This window comes from Nicotiana tabacum, chromosome 12 (genome assembly GCF_000715075.1).
Source record: "Nicotiana tabacum cultivar K326 chromosome 12, ASM71507v2, whole genome shotgun sequence".
Taxonomy (NCBI): domain Eukaryota; kingdom Viridiplantae; phylum Streptophyta; class Magnoliopsida; order Solanales; family Solanaceae; genus Nicotiana; species Nicotiana tabacum.
Window position 1 is genome coordinate 27,932,134 of NC_134091.1, and position 19,183 is coordinate 27,951,316.

Genomic DNA, 19,183 nt, shown 5'->3' on the forward strand with positions numbered 1-19,183 from the left:
AATAGTATATTGTAACTTATTAATGAAGCATCAACTTATTTACTGATTCACTTTGAAAATACAGTTATGTAGCTTTAGTTAGCACCCTGTCGAATTCAGAACAATACTGGACTACACAACAGAAGTACACAAACTGCTCTAGAAACAAAAGGATCCTGAATTGGATACCGATTTTAACCACTTTCATTGTACTATCGACCATAATCCCGACCAGCCCCAGTTCCAAAATGGATTAAGGAATTTTACAAAAGCAATCATTTGCCCAGTAAATGCTCTTCCTAGATCTTATTAAGTTCCTCCTGCTAAATTAGTTTATCATATCTAACTTAGCATGCAAGAGAAGACACTAGGAGTTGTGCTGAAACTCTTATCATATCTGAAAGATGAGTTGGTCCAACAGGTAGGTGGTCTCTTTCGCAAGTGACTTTCAACCTATGTTGCTCAGACTCTCCAAAAATGTCGCCGGGCGCGTGCCGGATCCTCCAAAGGTAGTGCATTTTTGGAGGATCCGACACGGGTGTGACAGCATTTTGGAGAGTCCGCGCAACATAGCTTTCAACACCAAACGAGAAAGGGAAAGACGAAACTACCCCGAGTTATATAGACATTTCTTAAAAACAACTCAAGTGTCTCCCAGCGCATGATTATTATATGACGCTGGAGGAACCTAATAGTATTTCAAGGAGATGAAGTGGTATACCAACAGAGGTATAAAACAAATGAGTCTCAGAGAAGAAGTGTACAACAATGATTAAGTGGTAAACTGCACTTTATTCAATTGAATAGCTTGCTTTCCCTCCAAAAAACATTATATTACAGCAGCCGAGACAGAATGGTTAAATTATCGCTCAAATCTAAATTGTTCATGAACCAGTATCTCGTAACTTAATGAAACAAAAGTAGCCCCATGATAAAACCAAAAACAAATAACTAAAATCCAAAAATCTGACCCCCACCTGGGCAACCAACCGAGAAAGCAATGCCATTCCTGTATGCTTGTTGTCTGTCTCTTTTAATTTTTTGAACGAGTCAATAATCTGTTCAACAGCTAGTTTTCCCATATTTCTTTGCTGCTCACGGGTCAGCTCAATGAAAGGCGGAAGCGCAGGCAACTCCGCACATGCATCTTCAGGGGTTGCAGCAGTTGAAATAGGGGGAGAAAATTGATCTGTTTCTAGCAATGGAGAGTAAATTTCATCTGTCACTCCAACTTCAGATGGAACTTCTGGCACCAATTCCTGTTCTACTTTGCCAGGAGATGATAGTGGAACATGTATCGCAGTATCTATCTTGTCATCAGGAATAGCTTCATTTAGGTCATTATCATGAACTTCCTCCTTGGGAGCTGACAGACTGGCTCCTGGTGTCGGTGAACTTTCAGCAGTGATAGAGTTAGTTTCCATCTTGGGATACACAGTCGGCATACATTCAGAATTTGACACCAGGGGTACTGCAATGTCAATATTAGATGAACTGGAAGGATCCATTTCAGATTGCAGCATTGCAGATTGCATAGCACTTGTATTATCTTCTGCAACGAGAGTTGATGATACTTCAACAGCCACAGCTGCACGCCTTGGGTCAAGGCGCCGTGGATCCTGTGAAGCATCATGACATATTACTAGACTGTCCTAGTAAGAGAAATAGAGTACAAACAGCAGAGAAAATACTTAAAATAATTTAGTTTTACTCACCCTCCTAGGATCACGTTTCGAATCTGAAGGGAGACTTGTGGAAGCAGACATTTCTAATAATGAAGTGCTTGTGGCAGTTGATAAAGAGGTGGGTGTCTGGGATCCAGGAACCCAAGCCTGTGGGGCTAATGAGGAATCTATTGGTGCCATAACCTGGGATAGATTACTAGAATCACTTGTTCGAGATAATGACAAGCTTCCAAGTCGTGCTAAAGGAGGGGGATTTTTAGGCAAGTGCTTCATATTAGTTATGACTATATCAGCCAACAAATCAGGAGGAAGCTCAGATATTAGAACTTCAAGAGATGTGGCACCCCTTTCTCCTTCTGCAAGTAAAGCACCAATCATACCAATTATTTGTTCAACCATTGGGTTCACCCCGTTGACATATTCCTTTCCAGAATCATTTCTCTCAACTGGTGGAGCTATGTGATTGTTAGGGCCATAGTGAACCCTTTTTGAAGTTAAATCATAGTTATTAGATGGATCTTCATTATCTAATGGGGTTGACCTCTTCTTTGTTGGATCACCTAAAAAGGGCAAGTGGTTTGATGACTGCTCATCCTGAAAGAGAAAGTTAAAAGTTCTGAGAACGGCTTCTGAAAAAAATATTTCACAACTTGAAGTACTGATACTTTGTTCTTCAGTAACAAATAAAACTGACTCCGTTACTGAGGGAATTACCTTGTTCAATCTAGAATCACGTGAGGCTCGCTCATTATTTCTCATCATTTTATCGAGTTGCCGAAGAACTTGATCAGCAGCATCACCAGCATTCATTGCTCGCAATGATTTTAACAATCTTTCTCTCGACTAAATTCAAAAAAACACTCACTTAGATAGTCATTTCAATTAAGATTTATAGAATATCAGTAATAATTCTCTCTAGTGCTAGAGTTAAAAGATACCGATAGCACTTTTCATGCATCTTACAGTATAGAACACAAAAATCTTTTTGAAGCTATGCAACTTTGTCTTGCATTACTCATCACAGCAAATCAAACCGTGTTTAATGTTAGTACTCTTATTGCTTCTTTAAACTTCAAGTATGTATGGCTCTGTCCAAGTGTAAGTGAAATAACCACCCTCAGCTGAAGTTTAAGGAAAAGAAAATACCTTTTGATTTATAGTTTGCTATTACAAGAATTAAGAATGAGTACATGTAAGAGGGCTCATCATTATCAAAAAACATACTGGGTAAGAGTACTCAATAACATCAGTACATAATCACACACTCTAGTTTCAAATTGAACATTCTGATCGAAGTTGACACATTGTTAGGATCATACATCAAATCTTACAGAAGGTAGAATCTAGAAATATGGTCACAGCTTAAAATGGATTTTCTAAACATCAGGAGTATAAAATCCAGTTTAAAGTGTAACATACTAAAAACAATTATGTTTACACATACAGATACAATAAAGAGAGAGAGAGAGAGAGAGAAGTCTCGTTCAGCATACACATGCTTTGCAGATGGAAAATAGAAATGACATTTAATCTAATCAGAGAGCAAGTGGCAACAGAAATAAAGGTCACAGATAGCAGATTGTGGAACATAATGAGGTCCACAACTTAAATTGCAATATGGAACAGGGTGAGGTCCATAAGTTGAATAGGTTTCAGAGCACTGGTAAAATTGAGAATCATGCTGTTCAGAGGTTGAACATAAAGGATGGTTTAGAATTTCAAACTCTTTGTGACGAGAACCAAAAGAAAAACAGCACCCTAAAGAAGGAATTTCCTAAATTGTTTCAAACTGTAAGATCCTCAGGCCAAAGTCATACAATATTGAGAAGGCAACTCATGAAACATTATATTTATGAGAAATTGATTTTCTTTGTTCCTTGAAGTTTATTAGAGGAGCTAATTTCCTTTTTGCATTTCATGCATCCTCCTGATGCCAATGAATGAAATATTTGACTTTATCCCCTACAAACAAAAAGAGCCAGAAGAAAAAGATTCTTGTTACAGAAATGGACAACCTTGACCCTAATTCAACCCAAAAGCTAGTTGATGAGGTAAGTATTGCACAAGAACATATTAGGAGACTACAACATATACCCTCAATCAATGTGGAATATTCTAACACTCTCCGCGTGTCTAGGTTCGGACAACTGGAGAGTGGATAACATAACATGAGGGCCCAAGTCCCAACATTGGATAACCAAAGAGTAGGGACAGATCTGGCTCTGATACAATGTTAAGACAATGGACCTTGAGCCTAACCCAACTACAAAAGCTAGTTCATAAAGTGAGCATCGTTCAACAACCTATAAATGAACTACAGCTCATTCTCCCTATCAATGTTTAATTCAGAGTCACAGCATAAATAGATACACTTTGTTTAATAACCAAAAAAAAAACAGTTGCAAAGAAGGCTGCAGCAATGGACACACTGAAAAAAGACAGAAATTGGAAGACAGAGAGACGCATAGATAACGAACTAGGAGGCTCTGATATGACATGTCAAGTATACCTCCAAAATGGCAGGATGTGTACACCTCAGAAATCCTAGAAAGGCAGTTCTCAGAGAATACCGAATGCTGGCAGCATGTCCACCCTTTGTCATCTCAAAGTTTGGATCGAAATCAAGCAATGGTGAAAAAATGCGGTTATAATGGATAGGTCGCCTCCTTGCTATAACTGCCAAACTGGAAACAATTTTCAGGTTATCAGATCAAGCATAAAGCAAGACAAACAAATTGTACAAGTTCAAGATGAAATAAAAGAAATGATTAATTACAAACACGAATTCAAGGGGAGAAGGAAATAGAAAAGGAAACAAAAAAACAAAGTGACAGTATGAAACATAAGGTAACTGCTTCACCTCAATAATCTACCACAGTTAAACTACCATTCTGACATATAGAGCTACCACCTTTTATCACAAAACTAACTAATGCACCACAGTGGTCTCTCATAAGCAGAAGGCAAAGTAGCCCATAAATTACACAACTTAAATGTACCAGGCTACCAGCCAAAAGACACTTTAAGTGCTACCTCAACCCATAAACAAGCACGGATAAGCCCTTCTACTAGTCCTGTCGCAGCAAAGTATCAATTCTGAGATAAAGTATCCTCAGGCCAGCATACATGTTCATATTCAACTCTTTATCATCTCCAGTGTCACGTTGATAATGTTCGATCTTAAAAAACAGCTTACTGCTCTACCTGATGCCATCTGTTGCTGTATACTAGATTTGGATGGAGAAAAATTGCAGAAGATTCCAATCCAAAGTTAACAGTAATAACTCTAGTTACAGAAGCCCTTGAATCTGTTAAAGAGGAATTATGGGAGGATGGAAGTATAGGCAAAAGAGAAACTGAGACATATCTATAGCTTGGGAGATTAGTCAACATATTTTTCAATGAATAGAAAGAATAGTTTCTTAGCTTGGGATACACCTGTGTAAGCGGTATTCTCTTCTTTTTTATCCTTCTAATAGCACGCACATTTTTTCCAACCAAAATCTACCTGAGCATTCCATGTCCATATCTTCTTGAGACAAGCAAATTCCATCAAAGAGATTTTTTTTACACAAGTTGAAGCATGAATTACTGCTATCTGACCATTTTGAAAGGCTAACCACATCATGGTTTTGCTATTTATGTAATTTACAGCTTTTGACACATTTCAGCACATAAGCATCAAAAGAAACACCAAGTAGAAGCATGAATACGTGTTTGATATTATGAGGAAATGTTTACTGGAAATGTTTTTTTACCTTATTCCCAAATGCCTTAGAAACCAACTACACAGCAAGAGTGTTGAGTTGAGGGAGAAGATGTTAAGGACAATAATAAGATCTTTACATTGCACAAATCGTACTAAGATAAAAATGTGTCCACCATACTCTATTACAAAATCAAGACTAGGACACATCGCACACTAACCATTACACACTAAGGAACATTAATATGCATACCTCTACAGCGAGGTTACATTATTTACTAAGAACATAAACCCCATCCTCGTTTTAACAGATCTATACTCAATGATAACCACTATATTTATCTATTTTTTAACAAGCACAATCACTATATTTATCTACATCACAACCTTTGGGGCACGGCCCTTCCCCGGACTCTGCGGGATGCTGTGTGCACCGGGCTGTCCTTTTCAATCACTATATTTATCTATGCATATTACTCAATGGAATCACTAGACTTTAAGAACAAACCCAGCTGCTAAAAAAGATGATACCAGAACTTCCACATCTTCAGATGTTATACAGCAAGCTGGCCCCTCTACAATATCTGCCACCACAATGGGTCAAGTAACATCCAATGACCACGAACAACAACTACGTATCAGTCCCAAACAAATTGGGGTCGGCTATATGAATCCCAAGTAAAGCTTGGTTTCAACCAGGCATACCAAAACCACACTTTGGCTCACTAGTCACTACTGCCAACGGCATCAGAATATACACTGACCATTGTTGGCAACTAGACTAAATCATGTCACTATTTTCACTTCAACCAGGCATACCAAAACCAAACTTTGGCTAACTAGTCACTACTGCCAACGGCATCAGAATATACACTGACCATTGTTGGCAACTAGACTAAATCGTGTCACTATTTTCACTACCCTAATTGCAGGTGGGAATCATTCAGTTATTGCTTTGCTACGCAAGATCCATACACTACAATCAGGTGTAAGGAAACCAAACTACTATTGCAATAAAAATTAAAGTGTCCAACGATACTTGAATATGGAGAAACATGAAGCTAAACTATATAAGAATTTCATCTAACTCTTCTGTTAACAATTAGGAGCTAATGGCACGATCAATATTTTACTCACCGAGGCACATTGTACTGAGAATGTTCATCAATCTTTAGCTCAAAGAAATTTCGCATGTTTTTGCTTTTGCGTTTACAAGCATTGTTTCTTGATGCAAGATATTTTCACAAGATTAGCACTTGTTGCCCTCTCTTAAAAAGATATAAAGCACGCAATTAACAAACTCATATCTCCACCCAAGACAATCTTATGCAATAATGAAAGCAGTCCATGAAGTGAAAGTTGTTGGAATTCTCGGTTGATACTTGACAATGTTATTTATTCAATTTTCTTCCGACATTAATTTCATAGTAAATTAGCTCAAAAGGTAAAACAGGGAACTGGAGGTCCAACGTGTATACATATACATGCATACATCATATAAACATACCACATACAAACACACACATACATATACACACACACACATATCTGTTTATTATGTGTGAGCACACACACACATAATACATATATGTTTATTATGTGTGCACACACACACACACACCCCTAATCAGTTGTTACGATCCATGGTAATACAATGTCCTCAGCAAAATAAGATTATCAGGTCCTAACCCAACTACAACACTCAGTGAAAGACCATCTGCTCCAATCTAGGCGGGCAGGATTATGTAGCATCTAAACTTGCGAGCTGTAGCAAACAGCTCGGAGGATCTATTTCAACCCCACTAGATCCAGATTCGGCTGACCCTACCTTATCCTATCTAGATTACCACAAGTGGGCTCAAGTTGGTTTAGACACCACCATCATAATTAAGAATATATGTATTCAAGTAAACACAGTAGTCAAGTGTTAAAACAATGTTTATGCAACTTCTATAATACATGACACTTCCAAATGGCAAGTAGCCAGCAACACCATAATAAAAGATGAAAAACACAGAAATTAATCCATGTACAACCATGCAACATTTTTGAAATGTTTTCCACATAATGCTAAGCGTCTAGAAGCACAATTATCTGGAACATTTTCCTGGAACAACTTAACAAGATCTCGTTCCATACTTCAGACATCAAGTTTCAAATGCTCGGTCAACTAGCTCAAACTTCAATATATTAAGGGCATGATTCAGAGTATCTCTTTTCATTTGAAAGTATAATGAGGACAACTTCTTAGAATTAGTAAGTTGTTGCCTTATCAAATAACCACAATAAGCTCGAGTTAATCATCTTCAATTACATCATGTATACGGGCGCGTTTTTGCCCTGTTTTAATGAAATTTATTACTTTATCAAAAGAAAATGTCATCCTCAATTTCTTTTCTAATCTAAAGTTTTGCCACAATGAGGGCCATTAATTTCATCATTTAAATTTGTTACATGAAGCTACTCGTTACTTGGTGTCAAGGAGATGCTAAGGCAATACTGTGCTGCCCTGCTATCCAACTAAAATGGAAGTCCAGTGATTTCATCTTCTAAAGCAGCTAAAACATTCTGCTTGATAAGAGAGAGCTTTAAACTTGTTTAACATCATAATATGTCAGAAATTGTCATTCCCGGGAAAAAGGAGAACAGAACATAATATCCTGCAGTTGACAACATATGTGTTCCTCCTAAAGGAAAGACATGCCCTGCAAAACTTGGATCACATTCCTTTTCAGTCATATCGAAACAAGACACTCTAAAAAAGATAAAGAAGCGCTCATAAAAGCAGGGAAATTTCCAACACAACATAACAATCTACATGCAGTCTTTCCCAGAGTCCATAGATTTGTCATTCAAAAACCAGTTTAGCATTTTATCTGTTTTTGCTTTCAAAATGCCATTAAGTAGCAAACTTTTAATGTATTCTTTGCTTATTACAATTGATAACGATGTATTATTGCTTGATATAATGCAAAGAGTCAATTCACATTTACAGGATTCGCTCATGCTACAGCAGCTCCGCTATATACATACCAATTGGTATGTCACTGTCCACACTTGGGAGGAATTTAAAATTTTGACAAGATGAAGAAAAAAGCGGCATACCACAGAAATTTTAGTGGCACCATACAGGAATGAAAAGCTATTCCTCAAGGAATTTTTTGTTTAGGAAAACTTTACAGACTCACAATTACCTATAGAAAAGGTCTAAGTACAGTATCGCCAATTTATAAGTTCAAAAGTAACGTGAAATACGGCATGTCATACAGTAAACTTGACAATGTAACAGCAGCACAAAAGAAAAAAACAGAAAGTGACAACAGAAGGTTTATCCAGGGAGTAAACCCTGTCGAAAAATTTGATTATCTGGGTAATAAGAAGTGTGTCAATGTTACAAAATATAGCAATACATTATCAAACAACACTTGTCTCAGACACTACAAGGTAACGATGTAGTATGTACAATTAAAGAGATCAAAATTTGCTAAACTTTAATGTTGTCTCCGAAAATGTACAATGCTTGGTTAATAGCTTGTCCAAAGAGTTCTTATTGCAAATGATGTGACCAATTTATCCACCGCTTAATCTGCCCTACCATCTGTCAATCTTGTGGAAATCAGCTAACTTTTAGATCAGTTATCTGAACCATCAGTTCAGCATTCCAAGCAAAATGCCATTTTAACTCCATGTTAAAAAGCTGGGCTCATGCTGCAATAACAGCAAAAATAAGCAGTTGAACCTGAACTACAGCCATTACCAAGTATTTGTCATCTCTCCATAAATTCAAAATAATAAATAAAACAGAAATCACAACAAAAATTTTGGAGTTCAGATTTCAGAAGCAAAGGCAGCAAGTAGTTTTATCTAGCTGGGGCAACATGGAATCTACTATGACAAGGGATCTTCAGATTAGATTTTTCTGACAAATGTAACAAAAACTTTCAGCAAAGATAAGTGACATGTTGCCATTTACGCCGGAAAAAGAAATAAAACTTTATCAACTACCATAATAATACCAAAAACAAGTATAAACTAATTGTCACATTATAGTTGCTTCCATACATAGTAAATGTCATCTCAAGTCATTTCAAAATAGACATAAGAAACAACTTGTCTTGTTGATGAAAGCAGCCAGTAACCCCAGAACATGCTCCCGCTTTACCAAACTTAGTCTTAGTTTGACTTGACACGGGTAATAAGAGTAGAGTTGAAATTAATTAATACGTTAAGAAAAAGGTGACCTTAAAATAGAGCTAAAAGTTAGCCTCTTGAAGGTTATTGAGATCTTTAGAGAAGACATGTGACATTTATAATAATATACTATAATAAAGTAACAGAAATATAAAGTGAATAGTGAGGAATAAAATTCCTAGGGAAGACTGAAGTGACAATTTTAAGACAGACAAAACAGGAAGTCGTATGATTTCTTTAAGAGAGAGGGAGCAACATGGTATTTAATGTACATTTTACGTAGGTTCCCATCTAAAGCCTTGGTGGACAGAATTACCATGTACTTGTACTGGTGGGAGGTAACAGGTACCTGTAAATTAGTGAAGGTGTGCTAGCTGACACAGACACCACGTTATCGGAAAATTGTACACTTTAGTATCACGAAATCAGAAAAACAAACAAATTTCTTGTTTATTTCCACTCCTGTAGTTTAGATCTGTCATGTATCCTTTTTATCTTTACTCGAAAAGGATTTTTACATTAAAATGACACATCTTGTCTAGAAAGAAATCAAGAAAGATAGAGACAAAAGTACAGGAACCAAAGTAAGTTCGTCTAGCCCTATCACATAGAGATAAATAAGAATCCTGATGCCTCACACCAATGTGAAACCATCCGTCAAAACATACACAGGTCCTGTTGCCAAATGTGTTTGACTTGAAAAGATACTCTAACTTAACATACACAATATTTTTTTTATTTTTTTTTTTAATTCCCTCCCTCCAAGAGCTCCCCACCTTGCTCTTGGGGTAACTCGAACTCACAACCTATTGGTTGGAAGTGGAAGGTGCTCACCACTTGAGCAACCCACTCTTGTCATCATACACAATATAAAAGAACAAAAAAAATATTTGAATGGTTTTACCATCTGAATGGTTTTACCATCTCATCTGAAACCCGGAAAAAAAAACATGTTTAGTACGGGGGCACACGTACCTTTAGGATAAAAAAAATTCAAAAGGAAAAATAACAGCCCATATGTTTGCACTTCTTAGGAGAAAACTCTACACAAGCATAATCATTTTTTTTATAAAGTAATAAGATTTAATTAACTCTACACAACACCATTCTAGGCAATTACTAAAACACCGACCCTACACGTCAATTTCAACTCGATTGCATGCTTGCACACCCAGTTAGAGAAGTTTGTTGTTTCCATCTCTTCTTTTAATGTTTTGTGCAGAGGTCCTAAAACATTAAATAGGTGCAAAACAGCGACACATTGATCACACTGTTGGATGTACCAGGACGCATTCTTACTTTGCTGGTAGAGAACTTTTTCTCTCCCTCAGCTCATTTCTTTCAGAATACAACATCATTATATTTACAGAGGTGGGTTAAGACGTATTATCTGATTTGAATGTTAAATCTGCCTCCTTATGATAATAAGCACTTGTGTCCATAAAAGTTTGTTGTCTTTTGATTTGGTTCCATACTTGAAGTTTTTTACCGTAACAATTTTACATGCAGAATTACAGATAGAGCACTTAAGTGTTAGTACCTAGCTCGAAACATGACTTTTGCATATCACCTTTAAGTACCACATATTTCACACATTTCAACACCAAAAAAATAAAGAGGATAGAGAAGCTGAGCAAATACCAGAAAGATTGCCTTTCCCTAAGCAGAAAGATAATAACTCAATTATCTTCATTACATAATACATACCTTGCTCTTAAGCAGTTTATTCTTTCAAAGCATGTTTTTTCATGATAACTCAAATATCATTTCATTGATGTCACACCAATTTGTTGTCAAAAACTATCTACTCCATTTCTGAAAAACATAGAAGATTTTCATTCTTGGCGTAACTAGTAAAGTTGCAGTCATGTGACCAGGAGGTCATGTGTTCGAGCCATGGAAACAGCCTTTTGCAGAAATGCATGGTAAGGTTGCGTACAATAGATCCTGGTGGTCTGGCCTTTCCCCGGACCCCGCGCATAGCGGAAGCTTAGTGCACCGGGCTGCCCTTTTTTTATAGAAGAATTTCATTCCAAAAAGAAAAAGAAACAGACAGGGAGAGATCTTCCTAGCAGTTAATAGTAGCGGGATTGTATTTTTTTTATTGAATTCAGTCATAATCTGCAAAACAATTTATTAATATATCCTAGAAGAGCATATCAAATTGCAGAAAAATCATAACTTAGCAGAATGTAGTATTCTAAGTAGTTGTGGCCCTACGTCCTTGTTTTTTATAAGGTGAGATTTTATTAAAAGGTACCAAGATGGTACAAGTTACATCAGTCCAACATCTGCCGAAGCCACTTACATGGCAACTACAAATCTCCTATCTCTTCTAAAAAGTCCAAGTATTGCTCCATAGTTTCAATAGTACTTCTATTACACCAAAAATACAAGTTCAAAAGACAGCTATTTTTAATTCTGAAAACATGTTGTCTTCTCCCTTCAAAACAAACACTATTTCTTTCCAGCCATATTGTCCATAAAACACAAAAGAATTGTCCTCCATACTGTTTGTTCCTTTTTGCCATTTTCTGATGATGCCATTGTTCCAACAAGCTCTTAACACTGTTGGGCATTACCCACTTAACACCGTGGCCCCAAGTCCTTACAGGCATTGAAGCAGAAAATCCACATAGAGTCTAAAAAACCTCCACATATATAACTTCAACATGAGAAGCACGCTCACAACACAGATCTTGTTCATATGTGCTCCTTATAATTCTACAGAAGAGAAATGTGGCTTATGTATGACGTAAAGGAATTCAAAGCTCCTAGTGAATGTACCCTAGGTGATCAGCATCACCAATAAGGGCACCAACAAACCCCCCAACTAGAAACTTATCAGCCGATCTCTGTATTGACAGCCCTCAATCTGAAACTGCAACTCATGCAATTTCCTAACCTTGTACTAACACTAACTTCTTCAAGTCTATTTTCTCAACCTCTATCCATTCACAAATAGGACTCCTCTCATACAGGAAAGAACGAACAATGCACAGAAATCTTTCAACTAGAATAGATGAATTTCGAATCTTCCCTGGAGATCAAGCATAGCACTTACCAAATAAATAATACAAGTTTTTGAGTAAAACAGATAAAAGCTCACCTATTAATTACAGAAATGGTTAGTAAACCAGGGAGAGAACTAGCTGAGCGCAATAAATCCAATAGAGTGCCAACAGTATTTTTGGCATCTGATGTAAGTGCAGCCGGATCAAGAACAGGGTGATGACCACCTACCCATGAAATATTAAAACTCCGTCCATGTTTATCTGCAGGCATAAATAAATGACGCGTTAAAAGCACAAACAAATATCAGAATCAGCAAACAGAAAACATGGAAAACGGATAAAGGAATAAAATTATCCTAGTGATTCTTTTCTGATAAGCTACATTATATAATAGTGAATCATGATAAAACGCCTATACTCAGAATCTTCCCATCCTTGATTTTCTGTAAAAATTTACCTTGTGCTGCATATTTTTCAGAATCATTTGTATCCGGTGTGAAAAGTAAAATATACGTTTCGAGAAACTTCAATGCCAGCAGTTTTGTAACAATTGGGCCTGCCTGTAAAAACATATCCAAAAAGCATGTCATTTGAATGTGCCAAACAATTAGCGGTAGGACATCCCTAAAGCAAATCAGGGAGACCCGAAAATGGATTTACTTTTTCTTCTATTTCCCTTTTGCTAAGCCCTCCTGCGCCCCAGAGATTAACAGAGCAAAAGACAAGGAACGGTAAGTCTAAATTAGGTAAACATTTGGTAGCAGATCTCACAAAGACATCATCATGAAACACTACACTTCAAGGTTCGAGACTGCACAATATATATAAGTAAACCTCATGCTCGCGGATATCCATTCATCTCCTTATTTCCAAAATGCAGTAACTTCCGAAACTGGCTACTAAAATGAGGCTAAAATAGGTACACAAATGCAAAGAGTAAATCATCATTTGACATCTTGGCACAAAGTGAAACTTAGATTCCCTTTTTTGCAGAACTTGACAGAAGCCTGTTTTAAATCTTGCATCTACTTCATCCTCTTCACGTTAGATAACCAGACTCTCCCTCACAACTTAAACATTCTCTGATCATTTCCTTCTCTCCTATCCTGCACAGTAGGACAGGCAGGACATACACTAACACAGACACAAAGAAGGAGAAAGTGACTAGTCATTTCATACATACTAACTTGATCTAAGCCAAAAGGTCGAGAATATGTATTTTTCATACTCTCATTTGAGGCGCACTTAAGCCCTAAAGCTCAGAAAAGATCAGGGTATGCGCTTCGCCTCACTTAGGTTGCGCTTCAATGTAGGCAAGACACTAAGGCCTGCGCCTCATTGCCTATAAGTTCTATCTTGAATAAAGCAGTACAAAACAATAAATATGATCGGCAAAAAGATATATTAATTGTTGAGGAAATCATTATGAATGAAATTGTCACTTTTCTTTGCATTACATATACATTTTTTTTCTTCGTTGTGCCTTTTTTAACTAAAGCCCACACTTTAATTGCGCTTTGCGCTTAAAGCCCGATAGACTTGGACCGCTTTTTAAATAGACCCCGAGCTTCATAACAATGAAAGAAGCGAGATAGTTAATCTAAGGAATTAAAAGGGCATTCTCTTGCTTACATTTCCTTCTTTGAATAGACCGCTCCTCCTGTGGTAACCTAGTAGCTAGTCACATATGGTAAAGAGATAATTTTACCTCCCACCCCACCCCGAACCAGAAGTCTAGAATGAATGAATAAATAAACAAATAAATAAATAAGTATCTATGGAAGGATGAATCCTCTCACCAGATTAGAGATATCCAACAGCCAAAAAGTTCTAGTTTATTATTTGTAAAACATTCACAAAATATTATGATCCTTTTTTATTAGCTCACCAAAATATTATGATTCTGTCTTAAAAGTTCACAAAATATCATGATCCTGATGATGTCCAATATGAAGTTTGTTGGAACCTCTACAAGGTAAAACTGAAAACCGTTTATCAACGGAGAGGAAAAGGATAAGCTTTAGAACAAACATTTTGGCAAGTTGTTGTGAGGACGAATTCAAAAAGATGCTGCGGTTCCTAGATCCAAGTGACAACAAAATTGATAATTAAGTCCACTAGCCAACAAGCACCTACCACACGAGCAAAACAAGATACCTCAAAAAGAAAGCCAAAGACAGCATCCTTGAACTTGACCATCCATGTCCAGAGCTCATCAAGCCACCTCTCAACTATACCATGCCGGTGAAACTATAATTTATAAAAGAAGGATTTAGAACCTCAAATGCATTAGAGAAGAAGATAAGCTTTGTGAACAGAATGACAAATTAAACATGTACTCCCTCTGTCCCAATTTATGTGGCACTCTTTCCTTTTTCGTTTGTCTCAAAAAGAATGTCGCCTTTCTTTATTTAGAAACAATTTAACTTCAAAATTTCCATTTTACCCTTAGAGAGATGATTTATGGCCACAAATTTCTAAGGCTAATTTTAGACCACAAATTTTAAAAAGTCTTTCTTTCTTAATTTACGGGCAAAGTCAAACGATGCCACATAAATTGGGACGGAAGGAGTAACAGATTGTGTAACAGAAAGTGCACAAGGACAGGGAGGATAAACTTAAAGATAATATATATACACACAACCACACACCCAACCAAAGCTAGTGACTCCAATGCATATCAGACACAAAAGATAAGTTCTGTTAAAACAAAATCTAGCATAGTTTCAAGAACCTGACAAGATAGGCATGAAGCATTAAGGTATTAAAAGCACATCGTATAGCATCAACCTCCCTGCCAACACGTTCTTTATACCACACAACCCTCTATATTATAGCAATTACTAATGGCACTAGTCAGGCACAAAAATCCTTCATCAGCCGTCAACCGACCAAACTTCACTTTCCTTTATAGAGTGAATGAATAATTACTAAATGAACAAAGAGAATACCACTGTACGATTACATAGAAATGTCAAGCTATGTTAACCAGCATCTGTTTACTACATTTTTGGTTTTAAAATCTTTCAGAAAGAACTAGCACAAAAAGAAGATTTCAGAACCAAACATTGTGTCTCCAAACTTGAAAGAGAGCCTTCAAGATTAGCCTTCGGCCTCCTTTAAATCTTATCATCCCCAACCAACGCGTTATCATCCAAGCTTCTGATTGAGCACAGATGAAATTTATGCAGTTGTGGTCTTAAAATACTAACAAGTTTAAAACATCAGAAAACAAATGAGGTGGCCCAAGGCACAAGACTCACACTGCAGAGACCAAACCTTTTTTTGGGGGGGGATAAGGGATGAAGAGACCAAAGATCTCCTCAGAAGATTTACAACCATGATTAAAGATCAGAGTGAAACAAGTCTATGCTGCATGAAGGCTCAGTCAACAAGATAGAGCAAAAGAAGCAAATGCAGAACTATGAACAAGTATGTGACCTGATATGATAATTCCTCCAACACGCCACAATAGATTTTCATGCCAGATATAATTGATTGCTTTGTCACCATAGAACTCGTATCTTTTAAACATGCGAATAACACGGGCATTAACACCAATGAATGTTCCTTTGCTTTCATCCCAACCGCCTCAATTACCCTGACATAGATGTACAATAAGGTTAAAATGACGAAAACAATATCGAGAAAAAACCAATATCCATAAAATCAAAATACCAATCACATGCAAGCACATTTGTTACAACCCTATTCTAGCATCAGCTGATAGCAACTTACCAACTACCAATTGCAACAGCAAGTAATCAATTTTATTATGTTTTTCATTTGGTACCGCACCCCCAAATAAATACCCATACTCAAGGACGAAGAGTGGAATTCCCAGTTCCACCCCCACTCCCTTGCTGACTCGACCGCCCAACCTCTTGGTTAGAAGCAGATGGCTCTGACCGCTAGAGCAACCTCTCCTGTCCAGGAGTAATTAAATTTTAGCAAGACCTACCTTTTATATGTGGAAAAGAAGGTGTCAAGCTGTAATTATCAATCCTTGTCAATCACAGAAAGGGAAATACATAAATGCAACACCCTCCACCACCTTGAAGCATATATTTGTACCTAATATACTAATAACCTTCTAATACGAATCTAAAGAACCAATTCAATCACACAAAAAGGTGCAATTATTTATTTCCTTAGCAGAAACTAACCCAATTTTGATTCAAGTACCCACTATTTACCACTCCCTATCACCAAAAAAGACACTGGCATGTACTCCCAAAAGTTCAATTTTTTATCTCAATTCTGATACTTTTAAATTTAAAATAAAATTTATACATATTTACGAACTATATAAAAAATGGTTGAGTTCCTAATTGTAATAGTACCATAGAAAATGGAAAAGGATTAGAAAAAGGTTCAATTGAACTTACTCGATGAGGCATTTGCGAACGAGACTTTGGGGCGATGACTTAAGGTCTATTAAATAAGGGAAAAGCTCAGCAACCTGTGATGGCTCAGCTGATAACAGTATATCTTTCAGTTGCTTCAACGAAGATAACTTTACTGTCAAATCACCGTGGTTGTTAGCGGCTGCGAGTAGCGGTAGAGCTTGCTCACGAATTGGTCCCCCGGCCATGTTAACAATGAGAGTAGCTAGGGTTTTATTTATACTTAGGGCTTTGAATGAGGTCGGAGAAATTGCCTTGCCGTCCGCCGACACCTGTGTAGGGTTCCACCGAGCCGGATAGAAGACACGGATGAAATAGTGCGCTGGCCTGAAGGAGAGATATCATAAATTGAGATTTGAAAAGGATTTTTTGGATTCAACCATTTTGTGCTGTGCAGAGAGGGGGATATCAGTTGGGGATTTTGAATTTGTTGAGGAAATTTTGGGGCTTGGAGTTGGAGCGGCTATTGGGCCGAGTTCATATAACTCGCCACGCGACAAAACAGGGAGATTTTAAAACATAGCCAGATTTACAAGTGGTAATTGAAAAATAGCCACAGTTTCAAAAGTAATCAAAATTTAGCCAATTTTCATGTAAAGATAAATCTAAACGAAAATAATGTTCAAAATCTGAAAAATATTCTAGCATAATATACTTGAACTCTAGCATATTATACTGGAGTTCCAGTATAATATACCGGTCCAGCATAATATGCTGGAAGTTCATACACAACAGGTGCTCCAATCTCCAGTATATTATGCTGGAACTTTTCGCGTGTTGGAGTTCTAGCATAATATGCTAGAAGTTCATACACAGGTGCACCAATCTCCAGTATATTATGCTGGACCGGTCCGTGTTGCAACAAAATAGTGGCTATTTTTCAATTACTTTGCAAACGTGACTATTTTTGAATTACTGGTCCAAAAACTGGCTAGCCCGTGTTATTTTTACGACAAAACATCGTAAAATGGGGCAGACTATTTGCACAACGCTATTCAAGGTGTAACGACTTTTTAAAAAACTATATTATATTCATAGCCATTTATAGCATATTTGGCCAATCTTCTCTTTGGCCAGATTTTTTTTCTTTTTTTGGCCAAAAAGTATTTTTTTTCAAAGTTAAGGTGTTTGAACAAGTTTTTAGAAGAAGAAAAAAATGACTTTGAGTATAAACATAGCAGCTTTTTAGAAGCAAAAAGAATTAGCTTATCCCCAAAAGTACTTTTTGGACAAGCACTTTTGAGAAAATACACATAGGAGTACTTTTTAAAAGTTTGATCAAACACTAATTGCTGCTCAAAAGTACTTTTTAATTTAACACAAATTGTTTGAGAAAAATACTTTTCAAAATAAGATGATCTTAGAAGTTTGGCCAAACATGATATTAGATAACTAGTGTTATGGTACGCGCTTTGTGCGTGTATCTTTTCTCAATGAGTATAAACTTTTTAAATTTTTAAATAAATATTGTATTAAAAATTATGTTTAAATTTTAAAATAAAGGTATAAATTCATGAAGATGATGAGTATTGATCCTTCTTTTACGCGTCTAGATAGTAATTTTATATGTAACTTGAAATTAAATACATTTATATGTTGAATTTGGAAAAAGAACTGGATTGAATTCTTTTGCTAATTAGTTTAAGAAATTAACTTAAATTTTCAAGAAAATAACCGACAAATAATATAATATAATATAGTTATTATACAATATATTTTTTATTGGCTAGCGACTGTAAATATTTCTAGCCGTGGAGTCAAATGTGTAATTTCCCCTTGTTAGTTTTCAAAGACTTATTATTTATTCTAACAATAATGAAAACAAAATCTTTTATTGATTCAAATTATTAATAATAGTTTATCCCGACTTAATTATTTATTCTCAACATTAAAGGAAATAGATATCTTTTGTTGATTCAAATTATTAATATTGTTCTATCCCAAACTTTAAATATTTAACTGAAACTATAGCTTTATCCATTAAAAATCTATTTTGACATAATGCTAAAGAGTCGATTTAATATTTTACTTTTGGATTTTTTAAATATAATATAATCGACTTCGAAAATAGGGCATCTACATATTCAAATAAAAACTTTCTAATTAAAAATCTATTTAAAGTCCTTCATTACTAAGTATTCAAATAACACTTTCTAACTGAAAATCTTCGTAGATTAAATTAATTTTTAAATCCTTCCTAAA

The 19,183-nt window shown here is 36.2% G+C and overlaps 1 protein-coding gene across 4 annotated transcripts in view; it reads right to left on the bottom strand.

Annotated features, from left to right (window-relative positions):
* Positions 1-17,432, bottom strand: part of LOC107782573 (uncharacterized) — a 30,091-nt gene extending 12,659 nt beyond the window's left edge. For 2 of the 4 annotated variants that reach the window (XM_075226258.1, XM_016603466.2), the window contains exons 1-9: positions 16,964-17,432; positions 16,017-16,176; positions 14,733-14,825; positions 13,033-13,135; positions 12,671-12,836; positions 4,174-4,348; positions 2,379-2,507; positions 1,695-2,258; positions 957-1,598 (exon numbers count right to left, since the gene is read on the bottom strand). In XM_075226258.1, coding sequence (XP_075082359.1) covers positions 957-1,598; positions 1,695-2,258; positions 2,379-2,507; positions 4,174-4,348; positions 12,671-12,836; positions 13,033-13,135; positions 14,733-14,825; positions 16,017-16,176; positions 16,964-17,169 — 2,238 coding nt within the window. In that variant the 5' untranslated portion in view covers positions 17,170-17,432. Of the gene's footprint in view, positions 1-956; positions 1,599-1,694; positions 2,259-2,378; positions 2,508-4,173; positions 4,349-12,670; positions 12,837-13,032; positions 13,136-14,711; positions 14,826-16,016; positions 16,177-16,963 lie in introns of all 4 variants that reach the window. The other 2 variants (XM_075226257.1, XM_016603458.2) reach the window with 1 other exon arrangement.
* Positions 17,433-19,183: the final 1,751 nt, after the last annotated feature.